The 18,076-nt window shown below is 41.1% G+C and overlaps 1 protein-coding gene and 1 pseudogene across 2 annotated transcripts; one reads left to right on the top strand and one right to left on the bottom strand.

Moving 5' to 3' along the window:
• Positions 1–521: 521 nt before the first annotated feature.
• On the bottom strand, positions 522–17,664 carry LOC308489866 (zinc finger protein 732-like; the record flags this gene model as incomplete). Its single annotated transcript, XM_081031495.1, has 7 exons — positions 17,611–17,664; positions 14,208–14,397; positions 10,500–10,626; positions 10,032–10,127; positions 3,755–3,828; positions 2,701–3,071; positions 522–705 (listed from the first exon to the last, which is right to left on the bottom strand). Exons 2-7 carry the CDS (start codon positions 14,220–14,222, stop codon positions 522–524), a joined length of 867 nt encoding a protein of 288 aa, XP_080887621.1. The 5' UTR covers positions 14,223–14,397; positions 17,611–17,664.
• LOC308489574 (small ribosomal subunit protein eS8-like) lies at positions 4,470–8,954 on the top strand (annotated as a pseudogene). The gene is made up of 2 exons: positions 4,470–4,544; positions 8,339–8,954. The product of its transcript is annotated as a small ribosomal subunit protein eS8-like (transcript).
• Positions 17,665–18,076: the final 412 nt, after the last annotated feature.

The following is an 18,076-nucleotide window of genomic DNA, read 5'->3' as shown; positions in this document are numbered from 1 at the left end:
ATGTACCCAAAGAAATTGAAAACTTTTATACATAAAGACACGTGTGCTCCAATGTTCATTACAGTTTTGTTTACAGTGGCCAAGACATGGAAAGAACCAAAATGTCCTTCGATAGAGGAATAAAGACGTTGTGGTATATATACACTATGGAATACTATTCGGTGGTAAGAAAAGATATAGGAACATTTCTGACAACATGGATGAATCTTGAGAGTATAATTCTAAGCGAAATAAGTCAGACAGAAAAAGCAGAGAACGTTATGATTTCACTGATATGTGGTATATAAACCAAAAACAACAAAGAACAAGACAAACAAATGACAAGCAAAAACTGATAGACACAGACAATAGTTTAGCGGTTACCAGAGGTTTATTGGGGGGGAGGGGGAAGGAAAATTTATTTTTAAAATGAAATAAAATTAAAAAAAACTAATAATAAAGGCTTTGCCACATTCTCTACATATGTAAGGCTTCTCTCTCCAGTATGAATTCTCTGATGTAGAATAAGATGTGAACTCCACTTATTTCCCACTTTCTCTACATTTGTAAGGCTTCTCTCCAGTATGAATTCTCCGATGTAGGGTAAGATATAAACTCCACTTAAAGGCTTTGGCACATTCTCTACATTTGTAAGGCCTCTCTCTAGTATGAATTCTCTGATGTTGAGTAAGGCTTGAACAATGGCTAAAGGCTTTGCCACATTCTCTACAATTGTAAGGCTTCTCTCCAGTATGAATTCTCTGATGTCCAATAAGATGGGAATGCTCCTTAAAGGCTTTGCCATATTCTCTACATTTGTAAGGCTTCTCTCCAGAATGAATTCTCTGATGTCGAGTAAGGCTTGAACAGCGTTTAAAGGCTTTGCCACATTCTCTACATTTGTAAGGCTTCTCTCCAGTATGAATTCTCTGATGTTCAGTAAGGCTTGAAGAGCGGTTAAAGTCTTTACCACACTCCATACACTTGTAAGGTTTCTCTCCAGTATGAATTCTCTGATGTTGAGTAAGGCTTGAACAATGTCTAAAGGCTTTGAAACATTCTCTACATTTGTAAGGCTTCTCTACAGTATGAATTCTCTGATGTTGAATAAGAGGGGAATGCTCCTTGAAGGCTTTGCCACATTCTCTACATTTGTAAGGCTTCTCTCCAGTGTGAATTCTCTGATGTCGAGGAAGGCTTGAACGGTGTTTAAAGGCTTTGCCACATTCTCTACATTTATAAGGCTTCTCTCCAGTATGAATTCTCTGATGTTTAGTAAGGCTTGAAGAGTGCTTAAAGTCTTTACCACACTCCCTACACTTGTAAGTTTTCTCACCAGTATGAATTCTCTGATGTTGAGTAAGGCTTGAACAATGTCTAAAGGCTTTGCCACATTCTCTACATTTAAAAGGCTTCTCTCCAGTATGAATTCTCTGATGTCGAATAAGAGGGGAATGCTGCTTAAAGGCTTTGCCACATTCTCTACATTTGTAAGGCTTCTCTCCAGTATGAATTCTCTGATGTGGAGTAAGGCTTGAACAACGTCTAAAGGCTTTGCCACATTCTCTACATTTGTAAGGCTTCTCTCCAGTATGAATTCTCTGATGTTGAATAAGAGTGGAATGCTCCTTATAGGCTTTGCCACATTCTCTACATTTGTAAGGCTTCTCTCCAGTATGAATTCTCTGATGGTGAGTAAGGCTTGAACAATTGGTAAAGGCTTTGCCACATTCTCTACATTTGTAAGGCTTCTCTCCAGTATGAATTCTCAGATGTCGAGTAAGGGTTGAACAGTGTTTAAAGGATTTGCCACATTCTCTACATTTGTAAGGCTTCTCTCCAGTATGAATTCTCTGATGTTGAGTGAGTGCAGAGTTCGAGATAAAGGCTTTGCCACATTCTGTACATTTGTAAGGCTTCTCTCCAGTATGAATTCTCTGATGTTGAGTGAGTGCAGAGTTCGAGATAAAGGCTTTGCCACATTCTCTACATTTATAAGGCTTCTCTCCAGTATGAATTCTCTGATGTTCAGTAAGGCCTGAAGACTGGTTAAAGTCTTTACCACACTCCATACACTTGTAAGGTTTCTCACCAGTATGAATTCTCTGATGTAGAGTAAGGCTTGCACAGAGTTTAAAGGCTTTGCCACATTCTCTACATGTGTAAGGCTTCTCTCCAGTATGAATTCTCTGATGTCGAGTAAGGCTTGAAGAGGAGTTAAAGTCTTTACCACACTCCATACACTTATAAGGTTTCTCACCAGTATGAATTCTCTGATGTAGAGTAAGGCTTGCACAGAGTTTAAAGGCTTTGCCACATTCTCTACATGTGTAAGGCTTCTCTCCAGTATGAATTCTCTGATGTCGAGTAAGGCTTGAAGAGGAGTTAAAGTCTTTACCACACTCCATACACTTATAAGGTTTCTCACCAGTATGAATTCTCTGATGTACAGTTAAATATGAATGCTGTTTAAAGGCTTTGCCACATTCTCTACATTTGTAAGGCTTCTCTCCAGTATGAACTCTCTGATGTTGAATAAGAGAGGAATGCTGCTTAAAGGCTTTGCCACATTCACTACATTTGTAAGGGTTGTCTCCAGTATGAATTCTCTGATGTTCAATGAAGCTTGAAGAATGGTTAAAGGCTTTGCTACATTCTCTACATTTGTAAGGCTTCTCTCCAGTATGAATTCTCTGATGTTGAGCAAGATGTGAACGCCACTTATAGGCTTTCCCACATTGTCTACATTTATGAGGCTTCTCTCCAGTATGAAATCTCTTATGGGTATGTTGGTTAGATAATTGACTAAACACTCTTCCACACTGATTATATTTATAAGGTTCCTCTCCAGTATGAATATTCTGAAGATTTAAAGTTCTGTTCAAAGATTTGGTCAGTTCACTGCATTTGCCTGTCATCTCTACAGTTTGAACATTCTGACGTATAATATTTGAGCTTTCATTGAAGGCTGTCTGGCATTTATAATGGTTCTGTGGAAACTCAGTTCTGTGACAGTTATCAGGATTTGACCTGTGGTTAACGTTTTCCCAAGATTCAGGGCACTGAAAACTTAACTCTCCATTATATGTACTCTGGTAATGAATGAAAATAGAAAAAGCGTTCAATGAGAGCTCTCATTTAATTAAATACCTAAAGTTGCTCCCTACTAAACAATCTGATACTTACTGAACCATGACGGTTGTATATAGACCAAGTTTATAAAATTTGAGACTGTGAAATAAGAAGAAATTATGTCTCTATGGAATAAGGAATCCTTGGTTAAGGGATTTTCAAATTCATCACATTTGGAATTTCTTACTTTTAAATGTTATTGTAAGAAATGCCACATCAAATGTTTAATCCAATACACAGCCCCTGACAGGTTTGGCAGGCCTAAGAATTTCCCGCACAGCTGATTATTTGCATTCTTAAAGCCTGGGAGCTCTGCGTGTTTCTTACACACCCAATATATTAAAAGATTCAAATGATAATTTCCATTATGAAGTACTCCTTTCAGAGAATACGTGCTTTTAAAAAATTGTTTTCAGTCTTTATGTTCCAATACACCATGTTCTACAAATGTAAATGACTTAAAGTGGGAGTTTCCCCAATATGTTTTATACCCTGGATGTCTTGACAAGGATTTCATTAAGAGTACTTACCCCAGTTTGGTTCTGTCTATCATAACAGCCTTTTTCCCCTTCACACTCCTCCTCACATTCCCAGCCTTTCTTAAGTGTAAATTCCCAAGGCTGCGACACTTTTCAAATCTTACCAGGAGCATTTTGTGGAATGAATCTTCTATGACTGGCTCTGACAACAAATCCTGGGTTTCTTGAGAAGATATAGCTGAAACATAACAAATTATCATACTTACTACACTCACATGAATATACTTTAAATTCTAACGTACAGAATTAATACTGATCAGAGGACTTAAGCAAGGTGGCAGAAGGAAGCACCAAAAGTTCACTCTTCCATGGAGATGTGAACAATTACTGCCACAATTACCAAGAATTACTGACCCAATGCCTTTTCAAGTACACCAGAAGCCAGATCAGAAATCACACCACCCCAGAAAAGCACAAAGTGAGAAAGAGTCACATCAATGAGGGAAGAAAAATTGCTTACATTTTCTCGCCCTATAAAATGATTGTGGGAAAACTCTCAAATCCCAGTTTCTTCTCTTGAGAGAAATAAAGGAGTCCATTTTGTATCTGATGATCTGATTTTTTTGCAGCTGCCTGAGGGACTTGTTTCTGTTTTGTATGACAAAGACTGCTAAGGAAATGGTAGTACACTGTGAATGCATTCGGGCTAAGAAAAAAAAATTAGTGTTTGCTCAAACACCAGCGCAACTGCTGTAGTGAGGACGTACACCAGGGATAAAAAAATATCACGGGGGCCGGCGCGGTGGCTCACACGGTTGGAGCTCCATGCTCTTAATGCCTAAAGGCTGCAGGTTCGATTCCCACATGGGCCAGTGCCAGATGGCTCAGTTGGTTGGAGCGTGGACTCTCAACCACGAGGTGGCCAATTCGACTCCTCTACTCCCGCAAGGGATGGTGGGCTGTGCCCCCTGCAGCTAGCAACGGGAACTGGACCTAAAGCTGGGCTGCACCCTCCACAACTAAGACTGAATGAACAACAACTTGAAGCTGAACAGCACCCTCCACAACTAAGATTGAAAGGACAACAACTTGATTTGGAAAGGAGTCCCGGGAGTACAGACTGTTCTTCAATAAAGTCCTGTTCCCCTTTCCCAATTAAAAAAAAAAAAAATATCACGGGCTCTAAAGAAGAAACTGAACATTTAAAACTGGAAAATTATATACAGAAAACACAGAGAACAAACATCCGCAGCAGAGGTTTGGGACCCCTTAAAATTTCAAGCACAGCTGATACTGATTTGTGTTCTCCGATATAAAGAAAGTTCATAAAGCCTGGGAACTATAACTGTTTCTTAAACGCCATAATCACAAAACCAGGTCACAAGGTATACAAAGAAACAGAAAAACATTGTACAGAGGAATAAAATAAATCTCCAAAAGTGACCCTAATAAACACCTATTAATTACCTGATATAGCTTTCAAAATAAACATCTTAAAGGAGCTCAATTGGGGAAGAGAGAAGACCACAGACAACTAAATGTAAGAAACACTGGGCATGACGAAAATGAAACTGCAAAGAGACAGAAAGTACAGAAAAAGAACCACAAAAATTGGGAGCTGGGGAACACAATGCCTGTGTTTTAAAATACAAAGAATCACCAACAGACTTGATCAAACAGAATAAAGGGTCAGACAATTTGAAAACTATTTTAAATAGTGCATTTAAGGAAGCAAAGAAATGTCAAAAAGTGAATACAGCCTAAGGGACTCATAGGATATCAAGAGGACCAATATACACATTAATGGACCTATAAGAAAAGGAGAGTGAAAAAGGGGAGATAGCTTATATGAAAGATCGCTGAAAATTCCCACATTTGAAGAAAGAAACAGACATACAAATTGAAGCAGATCACTGAATTCTAAGTAGGATGAATGTAAAAATACCAACATATACATGATAATCAAACATTCGTGAATCACAGACAGAAACTAAATTTTGAAAGCAACAAAGGAAAAGCAACTTGTCATGTGAAAGGCAGCTGCTCTAAGATTATCATTGAGTTTCTCTGCAGAAAACTTATAGGCAGAAGACTATCAAATAAAATATTAAAAGGGCTTAAAAATAAAACTATCAACCAACAATACTATCTGTGGCAAAACTGTCTTTCAACAATGGAGAAATAAAGACTTTTCCAGATGAAAAACCCCAAAAAGTTTCTCATTATTACACCTGCCCTTAGAAAAATGATAACAAAAGTCTTTGCAGAGGAAACAAAAGGATTCTAAATAAACAAAACCACGACAATATAAAGCTCTCTACAAAATACAAATGTGTACACAAATATAGAAACCTGTAGTATAATAAACACAGATCACTTTTATTTCTCCTACAGAATTTAAAAAAATAAAAGCAATAAAATCTTATATCAATGTTATCATATACACCACATAAAAGATACAACATGACAGCAATAATTAATGTAATTCCATACAGGGATAGATAAGGTAATCAGTAAAGTTTTAGCAATCGACAGAGACGAAAATATAGTATTATAACTATATATAAATATATGTATATATTTATATGTATATAAATATTGTAAGTAACCCTAATTATAACCACATACAAAAAGTAAAATATCTGTTGACAGATGACAGAATTTTATATTAGAAAACCCTAAAGAATCCACATTGACAAACACTCACAAATCCAAAGAAATGTACCAAAATGCAGATAAAATAGCAACATATAAAAATGAGTTGTGTGTTTCTCAGATTTTACATGTTTGTAAATATTTTATTTTAAGATCTTTATGACAGATATACAGGAAACATAGGTCTCTTTTTGATGAGTGGTCCTTGTGTGCACTTCCCTGCTATCTGCCTGGTAAATTTCCACCTGGTACCCTCAAGACAGTCAACAGCCTCAGCATAGGCTGAATACACACGTGTGTGAACTCATGCCCATGCCACTTTGGGAACAAGCCTGCAGTCCTCTTCAGGTCTAACCCTGTGTCACACCTGTTGTAGAGCTACTAATTGGAATTAGGAAATGCAATTGGTCACATTTCAGTGAAATCCATTTCTTTTTAGTAACATTGTGCTTAGGGAAAACCAAAATGGAATCCAAAAGTTTAATGCATACTTGCCTTTTCAGCAAGAGAACCAGCTTCTTATAAACTGAGGGTTTATAAGAAGGACTAAAGACACATACCAAATTTAAGTAATTTTACTTTGATACTGAAATCATACCACGATGCTATAATCTAGTGTTGGAAATGGTGCGTCAGCCATTTATAGCTACTCAGTAAAGTGAGGACATTGTTTCTAAAGTTCTTTCAGGTGATGAAAAAAAAAGGGAATTTTTTTAAAAAGTTGATGAAATTGACTGTGAGAAGCTCTATGACATTGACATGGCCGAGGTCAAACAAACAGCCTGATCAGGCCTGATGGAGAGAAGGCATATGTTCGACTGGCTCATGACTATGATGTTTTGAATGTTGGCAAAAAATGGGGATCATCTAAACTGAATCAATCTGGTTAATTCTATGTATAAAAATTCTTTACTGTAAAAATTAAATAAATAAATAAAATGAAGAAGACACAGGATATAGATATTCTGTGTTCACGGATTGCAAGAATCAATATACTTAATACGGCCATATTATCAAAAGTAATATACAGATTAAACACCATCCCTAACAAACTCTCAATGGCGTTTTTTCAAGAAACACTACACAAAAAATCATCATATTTCTATGGTATCACAAGAGACCCCAATTGGACAAAGCAAGCCTAAGAGAAAAAAGGACAAGATTATAGGTATCACACTCCTGACTTCAATTTACAATGCAAAGCGTAATAAAAAAAGCATGGTATTGGCACAAAAACACACAAGACTACTGGAATGGAATTGAAAACTCCGACACAAACCCACATATATAGGGGCAGACAATTTTCAACAAAGGAGCCAAAAACATACAATGGAAGAAAAGGTGCTGGGAAAATTGGAAAGCCACATGCAAAAGAATGAAACGAGAGTGCTTTCTGTCACCATCTAACAAAATTAATTCAAAATGGATCACAGACCTAACAGTAAGACATAAAAATATCAATTGTATAAAAGAAAGCATAGATACTAAATATATGGACCTTGGGTTCAGAGAAGATTTTATGAATTTGACTTCAAAGCCAAGGGAAGTAAAGGCACAAGTAAATGAATGGCACAATAACAAGCTAAAAAAACCTTCTACACAGCAAAAGAAACCATCAACCAAACAGAGGCAACCAATTTTATTGGAGAAGATATTTGTAAACAATGCCTCCGATATGGGGCTAATATCCAAAATATATAAAGAACTGATACAACTTGACAACAAAAAAATCCAATTAAAAAATGGGCAGAGGACCTGAACAGACACATCTCCAAAGAAACACAAATGGCCAAGAAATACACTCATACACTGTTGATGGGAATGTAAATTGGTACAGCCCCTACAGAAAACAGTACAGAGATTCCTAAAAAATTCAAAACAGAATCACCATACAACCCAAAAATCCCTCTTCTGGGTATCGACCCCCAAACTCTCAAAACATTTATCCATAAAGATATACGTACCCCTATGTTCACTGCAGCATTATTCATAATGGCCAAGACATGGAAACAACCAAAGTGTCCTTCAATACATGACTGGATAAAGAAGATGTGGACTCTTTACAATTGGCACCGAGACGTGCACATCTCTAGAAACAACTGGCCCAAGCGCCTCAGACCTGGGACCAGAAAAAGCCTTACTACAAGAAGCAAAAATATGAGCTGGGACACCCTGCTGCCAACACTAAGATAGGTCCCCGCCACATACACACAGTCCATGTGTGTGGAAGCAAAGAGGTACATTGAGGATGGATGAGAGGAACTTCTCCTGGGGATCTGCGTGTTGTACATACGAAAAAAAAAGATTACTGACATTGTCTACAACGCATCCAACAACGAACTTGTCTGCACCAAGACCCTCATCAAGAACTGTATAGTGCTCACTGACAGCACACTGTACCGACAGTGTCACGAGTCCACAATGCACTACACCTGGGCCGCAAGGGAGCTACACTGACTCCTGAGGAGGAAGAGATTTTAAACAAAAAATGAAGAAATAAAATTCAGAAGAAATATGATGAAAGAAAAAAGAATGCCAACATCAGCAGTCTTATAGAGGAGCAGTTCCAGCAGGGCAAGCTTCTTACATGCATTGTTTCAAGACCGTGGCCGAGCAGATGGCTATTTGCTAGAGGGCAAGGAGCTGGAGTTCTATCTGAGAAAATCAAGGCCCGGAAATGGAAATAAATCATCCTCCCTCCTAGCTTAGTCCATGTAATAAACGTGGTTTGTGTTCTGGAAAGAAAAAAGAAAGACGTGGTACATATTCACAATGGAATACTACTCAGCCAGAGAAATACTGCCATTTGCGGAAACATGTATAGATCTTGAGATCATCATGCTAAAGGAAAGAACTTAGAGAGAAAAAAGTGAAGAACAATATGACTTGATTCATGTGGGATATACAACTGAAAGCAACAAACAAACAAATAAAAACTCATGGACACAGACAATAGTTTAGTGGTTTCCAGAGGGAGAGGAAGGGGGTGTTAGAAGAGGGAAAATGGGGTCAAATATATGGTGATGGAAGGAGAACTGACTCTGGATGGGAACATACGGTGCAATACATAGATTATGTATTACAGAATTCTACATTGGAAAACTATGCAAGTTTATTAACCAATGTCACCTCAAAATTTTAATAAAGAAAAATAATCCTGTGAGGCAAAAAAGCGTGAAATTGTTACAACATTAAGGAATTCAAGCATACAGACTTCAAATTACTAATGCTACTTCACACAAACGAAAAGGACATTTTGAAGTGAAACAGAGAATTAGATTTTCTCATTTAAGCAAGGTGCATTGCGCTATGATGACATTACTGAGTCTGTGCTTTGTAAGGTCAAGATTGAAGCCTCTATAGGATTAGAAATTATACAGCAGAACATATGACATTCGTCCCCAGTGTTCCTGGGATTTCTGAACCAACTTCCAGTATTTCCAACACGTCCATCAAAACTCAAAATGATAAAAAATCGGAACTTAAACTATGGCTTCAGAGATTTCCTCAGCAATTTACACAGACATTCCCAGATCTGCAAAGCAATGGAAGAGTATCTGCATCATGCTGGCCCACAGAGTCAAAGGGGAAGACTTTGCCTTTCAGTGCCAATGTGATACGAGCAAAAGGAAAATCCTTAGAAGACAGAACAACAGAAATAAACCTGGCATTCTCAAAACTCATTTTCATCGAAGGTCTTCTCAAACCATAATCTACGGTCTGTTTTCCTTTGTGACTTTCGGAACCTGTCACCTGTCGTCGTGCGCTTCCTTCATTCCCACATACCTGGGAGGATAGATAGTGCCTTTTTTCTCTTCAAATTCCAGTGCTTCTTCATTTCCTCTAAAAAGGTGACCAGGTCTTGTTTAAAGACTGCACGTCCTGTTGATCAGAAAAAGGAACATGTCTGGTGATGGAGATTTTCCAATTTCCAATCCAGTATTGTGCTCAAATGAGAAAGGAGGACGCTGTAGAATAGTAGAATATTCCAGAAAATTATTTCCCACAACATTGTTTTCTGATAGCACCATTACTATACTACAAAACATTTAAAGTAGTTCAGATCCTGAGTTCTACTTCGAAGTACTTCAGGAAGCCTTTCTTTCCTACACCACCAAACCCGCAATTTGTTCCTTGATAGCAAGGCTCTGGAATTCTATCATACACAGCACAAGCTCCCAGGAGACATTCTACTGATGAAGGAAATACAACTGTTTTGGTGGAGTAGGACCTCTGGAAGAAAATCATCCTCACCCAGGGAGACCATGTTCCTATAGCTCTCCAACATCACATCCATGTACAGTTTCCGCTGAGCCGGGTCCAGGCATTCCCACTCCTCCTGAGAGAATTCTATGAACACATCCCTGAAGGTCAACAGTTCCTGAAACAAGACACATTTACTGGGAGGTTATAGACAGAGTTGATACTGTGACCCAACATGAGAACAGAGACTTCAGAGAAATGGATTTGACCTAGGAGATGATCCTGAAATATCCAATTAGATAATTTTTGACAGTAATATTCACTAATGTATTTTCTAACTCTGAGATAAGAGGATGACATATGATGCACTAAACCACTGTAGTAACTTTATTTTTCTGAAAGATAAATTGTAAAAATTAAGGCATTAACTAAGGTATATCTAGTTGGGAGTATTGTTATTTGTATCATAAAAGATAAAGGATGTCTATATCTCAGGTAGAGAAGTCATGGTGAGTTAGAAGAGTAAATTACTTCTCAAATCTTAATGTACGTACCAATAGACTGGAAATTCTGTAAAAATGCAGATACTGATTCAGGCCTCACGTTTAAATAGTGATACGAACGTCTCTAGTCCACGAACCACATTCTTAAATATCACAGAGCAGGAAAACATAGGGACGTTTTCACACAGGATGCTAAACCAAAACAATTTTAGGGAATTTACAGGTCTCGTGGAATACTAGGCAGAGCAAGCACAATCTTTTTTGAAATTTTAATATATGGCGGTCAAGATGGTGGAGTACGAAAACTCTGTGCTTCCCTCCTCCTACAACGACAACAGAATTACAACTAAACTACAGAACAACACCATTGAGAACTCCGTGAAAACGGGTGAAACCGAAGTACCACAACTAAGGATATGAAAAAAAAGCCACATCATAACTGGTACAATGGAGGAGATGTATAATGGGCTGGTCCCTTAAACACACCTGGTGGTTAAGAATCAGGAGGAATACCTCAGTGTGGAGGACCCCATGAGGAGAGAGGGGTCCCAGCCTCACACCAGACTTCACAGCCCAGGAACCCAGTACTGGGAAGAGAAATTCCCATAACTTCTGGCTGTGAAAAACAGTGGGGATTGTGACTGAGAGAGACAGAGGCCTGCTGAAGTCCCAGGCGGTCCTCTTAAACGGCCCGCGCGAGCACTAACTCACTGATGGACTCACTCATGCTGAGCTGAGCACTGCGGCAGCAGATTGAAAGGCGCCTGGGACATACAGGGAGGAAACGAAATGTCTAGCTTCAGGTGAGGTCAGAAGAGCATCTGCCAGGTGCCACTGTTCCTTCGTTGAGCCGTTGCCCCATACAGAGGGCACATGGACACGATTGTTCTTAGGTTGAGACTGTTATTGCTCTTTGGTTGAGCCTCTTCCAACCACACAGCGCGAAGACATGGACACGGGACAAGTCTGCCTCTCCATCAACCGGGCTAATAAGTTCACCCCACCCTGTTGATTCCAAGACCACACCCCACCCTACCTGTTGGCCCACCCAAGGGGCTTCCAGTGGCTTTTCCATATAAACGGCCCCGTCACAACTTGTGCTGCAGACTTTCCTAAATTCTCTCAAAGGTCCACTTCGTATGCCCTGTATTTCCTCCTAAGTGGCCCCAAGCCCAGCACTAGTGGCAGCCGGACAGTTTGTGCTTAGCCCCTCCCAAGCACCTCCAAGCCCAGCACAAACAGCAACCTTCTGCAGATCACTTTTCAGCTCTTACCACGTGGCACTGAGCTGAGCACAGGAATCATCTGTAATTGGTCTGCACCAGAGGTCCTTCCAAAAGGCCACAGAACAAAAACACCCTGAGCCCAGCTTCACACCCCACCCGAGCACCACCCAACAACCTGAACAAATGACACACCCAAAGCATCAACTCAGCAGGCACCAGTGGCATACTAAGGTAAAAACTATTCCATGGGGTCAGCCCCTGCACAACAGCTCACCTAGTGTAGTTCCATCCATTCCACACAGCCTTAGGGTCAATTCCTCCCACTGATGTGCCAGAGCATTCAAGACTCAGCAATAGGGGAGCACAAACTATCCACACAAGGGAAACACTTAGAGCACCAGGGTCAGATGACCAGAGAGACTATGTGACTGGTTCCAAGAGGACAACTCCTACATGAGCCCACTCTACCAACACCAGGAGACGTACCAGATCACCTAATACATAGAAACAAACACAGCAAGACAGCCAAAATAAGGAAACAAAGAAATATATCCAGATGAAATCACAGGACGAAACTCCAGAAAAAGAACTGAAAAATAAAAAAAGTAGAAAAGCTATGTACAAGACAAAAGTTCAAAACAATGGTGACAAGGATGCTCAATGAACTTACGGGAAGAGTAGATGAATTCAGTGAGAACTTTAAAAAAGAGACAGGAAACCTCAAAATGGACATAGAAAATATTAAAAAGAACCAGCCAGAAATGAACAATATAACTGAAATTAAGAATACATTAGAGAGAATCAACAGTAGACTAGAAGAAGCAGAGGAATGACTTGGCCAATTAGAAGTGAGGTTAGCAAAAAACACCCACCCAACCAGAATAGAAAAAAGAATCCAAAAAAATGAGAATAGTTTCAGGGGCCTCTGGTACAACATCGAGAGTACCAACATTCACATTAGAGGTACCAGAAGTAGAAGAGAGAGAACAAAAATTGAAAACCTATTTCAAGAAATAATGATGGAAAATTTCTCTAACGTGGAAAAGGAAACAGACATACGAGCCCAGAAAATGCAGACAGTCCCAAACAAGATGAACCCAAAGAGGCCCACACCAATACATTATCATAATCAAAATGCCAAAGGTGAAAGACAGAATCTTACAAGCAGCAAGAGAAAAGCAGTTACCTTCAAGGGAGCTCCCATAAGACTGTCAGCTGATTTCTCAACAGAACCTTTGCAGGGCAGTAGGGATTGGCATGGAATATTCAAAGTGAAGAAAAGCAAGGACCTACAACCAAGATTACTCTACAGGCAAAGCTATCCCTTAGGATTGAAGGACAGAAAAAGAGGTTTCCAGACAAGAGAAAGCTTCCTTTGGCAAAGGAGTTCATCACCACCAAACCAGTATTACAAGAAATGTTACAGGGCCAGAGTGGGAGAGGGAGAGAGAAGAGGAGAAACGGGAGAACAAAGATGAAATAAATGAATAATAAAAGGATAACAACTACATACCTATAACTAATTACTTTCAATGTAAAAGAATTAACTTCTTCAATCAATAGAAATAGGGTAGCTGAATGGATAAGAAAACAAGACCCATACATATAAAGCTTCCAATAGACCTACTCCACATGAAAAGACACACACATTGAAAGTAAAGGGACGGAAAAGATATTTCATTGAAATAGAAACAAACAAACAACAAGACAGCTGGGATAGCAATGTTTTTATTAGAGAAAAAGGACTTTAAACAAAGGATATAAAAAGAGACAAGGCACCAGCAATTCCACTTCTCGGTATTTATCTGAAGAAATCCTGGATGGAGAAAATGGAGAGAAGGCACTGGGACAGAGGAGAACTATTCTAACGAGGTAACCATGACCATCATTAGATGAGGAAAGAAACAAGTAGTTGAAAACAAGCTTGCTAAGCAGAAACATCAGAAGAAGAGAATTAAAGTTTTGCAGTTCTAAACCCACGGATTTTAGGAGGAAAAGTGGACTCAGCCTGTCACCCGGGATAGGTTTACCTGAGAAGCAGCCATTTTGTCCTCCCTCCACCTCCTTTGAGTCGTTCTCTCAGGCGATGTTAAGTTGAGGAATCATATCTGCATCTCGAGAACGTGCCTTCAGAGGCACCAGCGCAGCACCTTCATCTGCTTCATTCACAGCCACAGGCAGAAGGGCCTTGAAATGCTGAAAAGGCCACCGTCTCCTGTCCTGCAGGAGTGATGCGTGAACAATGAGCTCCACCAAACTGTTTTTTCTTTTTCTGCTTCCCATACTCTCCGCTGCAACAGACTTGCACAGATTTCACTACAGCAATGAGAATGGAGGGTCCTCTCCTGCCCCTCCCAAACCCAACAGACCAAAGCCTGCTCTCAACTCTCACAAATGTGTCCTCCAGTCCTCCTGCTAATCCTGGCTGGTCTCACCTCAGAATAGTGGGGACCATTTAATTAAAACAATGATGCTCCGCCCACACACTTGACCACCTCTGTGGGGCAGGGCGCAGGTGATGCCGTTATTTCTGAAAACTCCTCACATGATCCTAATAGGAAACCAGATGGGAACCACTTGGCTCAGCACTCCTTCTGAAGCTTTAATGTGCGTGCAGATCCCTTGGGAAGTTATGGTTCTGCAGGTCTGCAGCAGGGCCCATTAAATGCCCTCTTTAACTGGTTCCCTGGTGGTGCTGACCGTGATTCCTGTTTTCCGTGGCACTGGCCTAGATACCAGACTCAGCACTCCAGAGATCTTGGAGTAGTGTGAGGTGGTAGACTGGGAACTCATAGCTTAGGAACATTAGATTAAGTCACTGAACTAGGTTCTGTTTAAGCGCATAGGTGTTCGTACCAAGTGCTCACAGACATATCACAATATTGTTTACTAAGTACCAGTGGATGTTTCAGCATATGATAAGGAGTAGAAAGAATGCAGAGCTTACAAGGTTTTTCTCACAAAATATGGTGAATGTTTAAACAAAAAATATCTCTTATGGTAAAACACATATTGCCATCAATCCCCCTTGAAATACTCCCCCTCGCTTCAAACACACTTATCCCATAGTTCTTGCCACTTTCTGAAGCACTTCTGGAAGGTCTCCTTCCTGAGTGTCTTTACTTCATCCTCTATCATGACAAAACTGTTTCACAAATTGCTTCTGGTATGGCAATTTCTGTCAAATAAAAACGATACGGTGTGTCCTCCTCCACCTGATTCACCAAATCTGGCAACGGGTTTTTCTTAGTTTAAACCTTCACTGTATGTTTTGGACTCACGTCCTACAAGCTAAACTAGACACCATATATTTAAACAGGAAAACAATTTGGGATTTTTAAAAATCTAATGACTTCTACAAAGTTTTAAAAACAATTTAGACTGCTTCATATTTAGAAAAGAATGGTAAGAGCTGGTTATGAGATGCCATCAAAGTTTATTTCAGAAGTCAATGATTCTTTACAAAAAGCAGAAATCCAATAGACTAGAATTTAACTAAATATGCTTTCTTAAAAAAAACAATGAATTAAATGGAAAAGAGGTACGAGGAAACAAGTAAATCCATTGAAAAGGAAAAAAGAACACAACCTTTTAAATAATCCTTGAAAACGCAGCAGGTACGGACAGACTGAGTCATTTTTTTGTCCCAGTTCACCTCACTTATGCCATCCCAGGAAATGAGAACAGACCCAGAAGTGACAGAGACAAGTCTCTCCCACACAGCTTAATAAGGGTAGCAAATGAAAGCAATTTGCTCATACAAATAATTATAAAATGCACAAGACTTAGAAAGTTTTGCAATTCTCATTTTTATCCGTATCACTGAGTGAATTTTAATTTAAATAGATATAAAGCCACAAGCAATATATCACACCTTAATCATCTCCACCAGATCAACTCTCCACTCTTCCTGACCTGGGTTCCCCTTCTTCCTCCACTACCGTGTATTTCTGATTATCAATCTGTTTATGTCTCCCTTGCCTGTTTCTCTCAACTGTTGTCCTTTCCCGTTTCCCCCTCTCCTCCCCTGCCCTTTCTTCCTTTTTCTCTATTCCTTTCCCTACACCTGTCCCAAGAAACTCTTGAGACCTATTTCACCTTCAGTTGCACTTCTCTCTCTTCCTTCTGATTGCTCTCCATCACCATACTTTTCTGCTTCTTTCTTCCCCCATCCCTGTGTCCTGCCTGGTTGGGGATACTTCTTTCCTCTTCCAAGGCCTCTGCCCGAGCTCACTGGCACCCCCAGCTGGCTAAGCTCTCAGTGCTGTTTCTCTCTCTACTCTGCATCCCTATTCCCCCTTTCTGTTGCAGCATTTGCCTCCCAGGCCTCTTTTTCCCCTAATTACTCTCTTCACCGAAAGTGCCTGCCCTTTGTTCTCCCCACTTCTGCTGACCAAGGGACCCTCTCCCTTAGTCAGGTTCTGACCAAGTCCCTTGACAGATTGTGCTGTCTGTCATAACTCTGGATCGCCTCCCTTTTCCCTTACATGTTTTTTTTTTTTTTGTCTTCTTTATTGAGGAGGCATGGAGGGGGGTGAGGGCGGGGAGTGGGGCAGATTATAATGGTGGCATCTTATCTTCTATTAATATTTTGAGATTTAGAGCTCTGGTATGATTCGACTTAACAAGTGTAATTTAGCTTGGGACTTTTTGAAAGCTTTCTTTTCTTTCTTTTGTCGCCTCCTTTCTGGCAAACCTTAATGAGTGTTTGCAGTACCGGTACCTTTGCTATGCAGTTGCAATGGTTCTGTTTACTTCCGCCAGGCAGTCCCTGTGACTTGGCAGAGGTTTTGCTCTCTGGGATCCACCCTTGGCTCCCACTTAAGTCTACATTCACATATGCAGTTGCAATAACCAATTTCACCAATTTAAGCCTCCCCCACCCCAACGGACAAAACCAAGCTGAATACAAAATTCCACTACAGACAACAGCAATTTACATCCTGCTGAAAAAACGGAAAAAGGCAGATGAAACTGACGCAGTGGTTTCCGGCAGCCTCTGCCTTCAGTGTTTGTACCTGTCCCGTGAATTCTTCCCCCACCGACGCGAGCAGCCACAACACGCTTCCCGGGTATCGGGGCTCCTATTAAATGGGGAGCTAGGGAGGGGGTCTCAGGAGCGCAGAAGCGACGGCGTCCGCGGAATCCCAGGCCAGGGCGGAATCCCGGTCTCTGCGGAGCGAGTGGGAAGCGGAGGGAGGGGCACAAAGGGTTTGAGTCCATCTCCCAAGTCTTACATGGCGCAGGGCGGGAAGGCTGGCCAATGGAGGGTTCTAAGCACGAAAACGCGGCAGGCGTGGTCTAATGGTCCCAGAGCAGAAGGACACAGGCCAGGCGGCCTCAGAAAGATTTTCACCGGAAACGCAAGGGCCCCAACTCGCGGCTGCAGAGAAGCGGTCAGGCTCGGACCTCTCACCAAAGGCGGTGACTCACCGGTTCCGGGCGCGGGTGTGGAAATGTCAAGGGGTGTGGGGATTTCAACTTCCCTAGCGACCGCCAAGCTTCCCGTGTGGACGAGTGCGGACTGAGACGCTCACGTTTAAACCACAAAGACCGAAAGTCACGGACGCCGCCGCGACAGCCATTCGGCCACACGCGCTTCCGGGTCTACGGGAAAATGTGCTAAGGCGCCGGGAAAAGATGGAGCGCAAGGGGGCCTGGGCGGAGCACTTTGCGCGATGGGCGGGCGGTGAACGGTGGCGAGAGCAGGAAAGAGACCGCGGCAGGGCGGGCAGGGCCCGAGCTGGGCGGGAGGAGGCGGTTCCTGGGGCGGGGCTAATAAATCGGGAGCCGGACGGCCTGGGCGGGGCGGGGCAGCGAGGGAGCGGAGCCTGGGCTCCCTGCTGTCTGGCTCTGAGGTTGCTGCTGTGCTCCTGGTTTTGAGTCCGTTGAACGTTTC

Source organism: Rhinolophus hipposideros, assembly GCF_964194185.1.
Source record: "Rhinolophus hipposideros genome assembly, chromosome: 21".
Lineage (NCBI taxonomy): Eukaryota > Metazoa > Chordata > Mammalia > Chiroptera > Rhinolophidae > Rhinolophus > Rhinolophus hipposideros.
The sequence above is the reverse complement of the archived record's forward strand: the minus strand, read 5'-3'. Positions and strand labels throughout refer to the sequence as shown.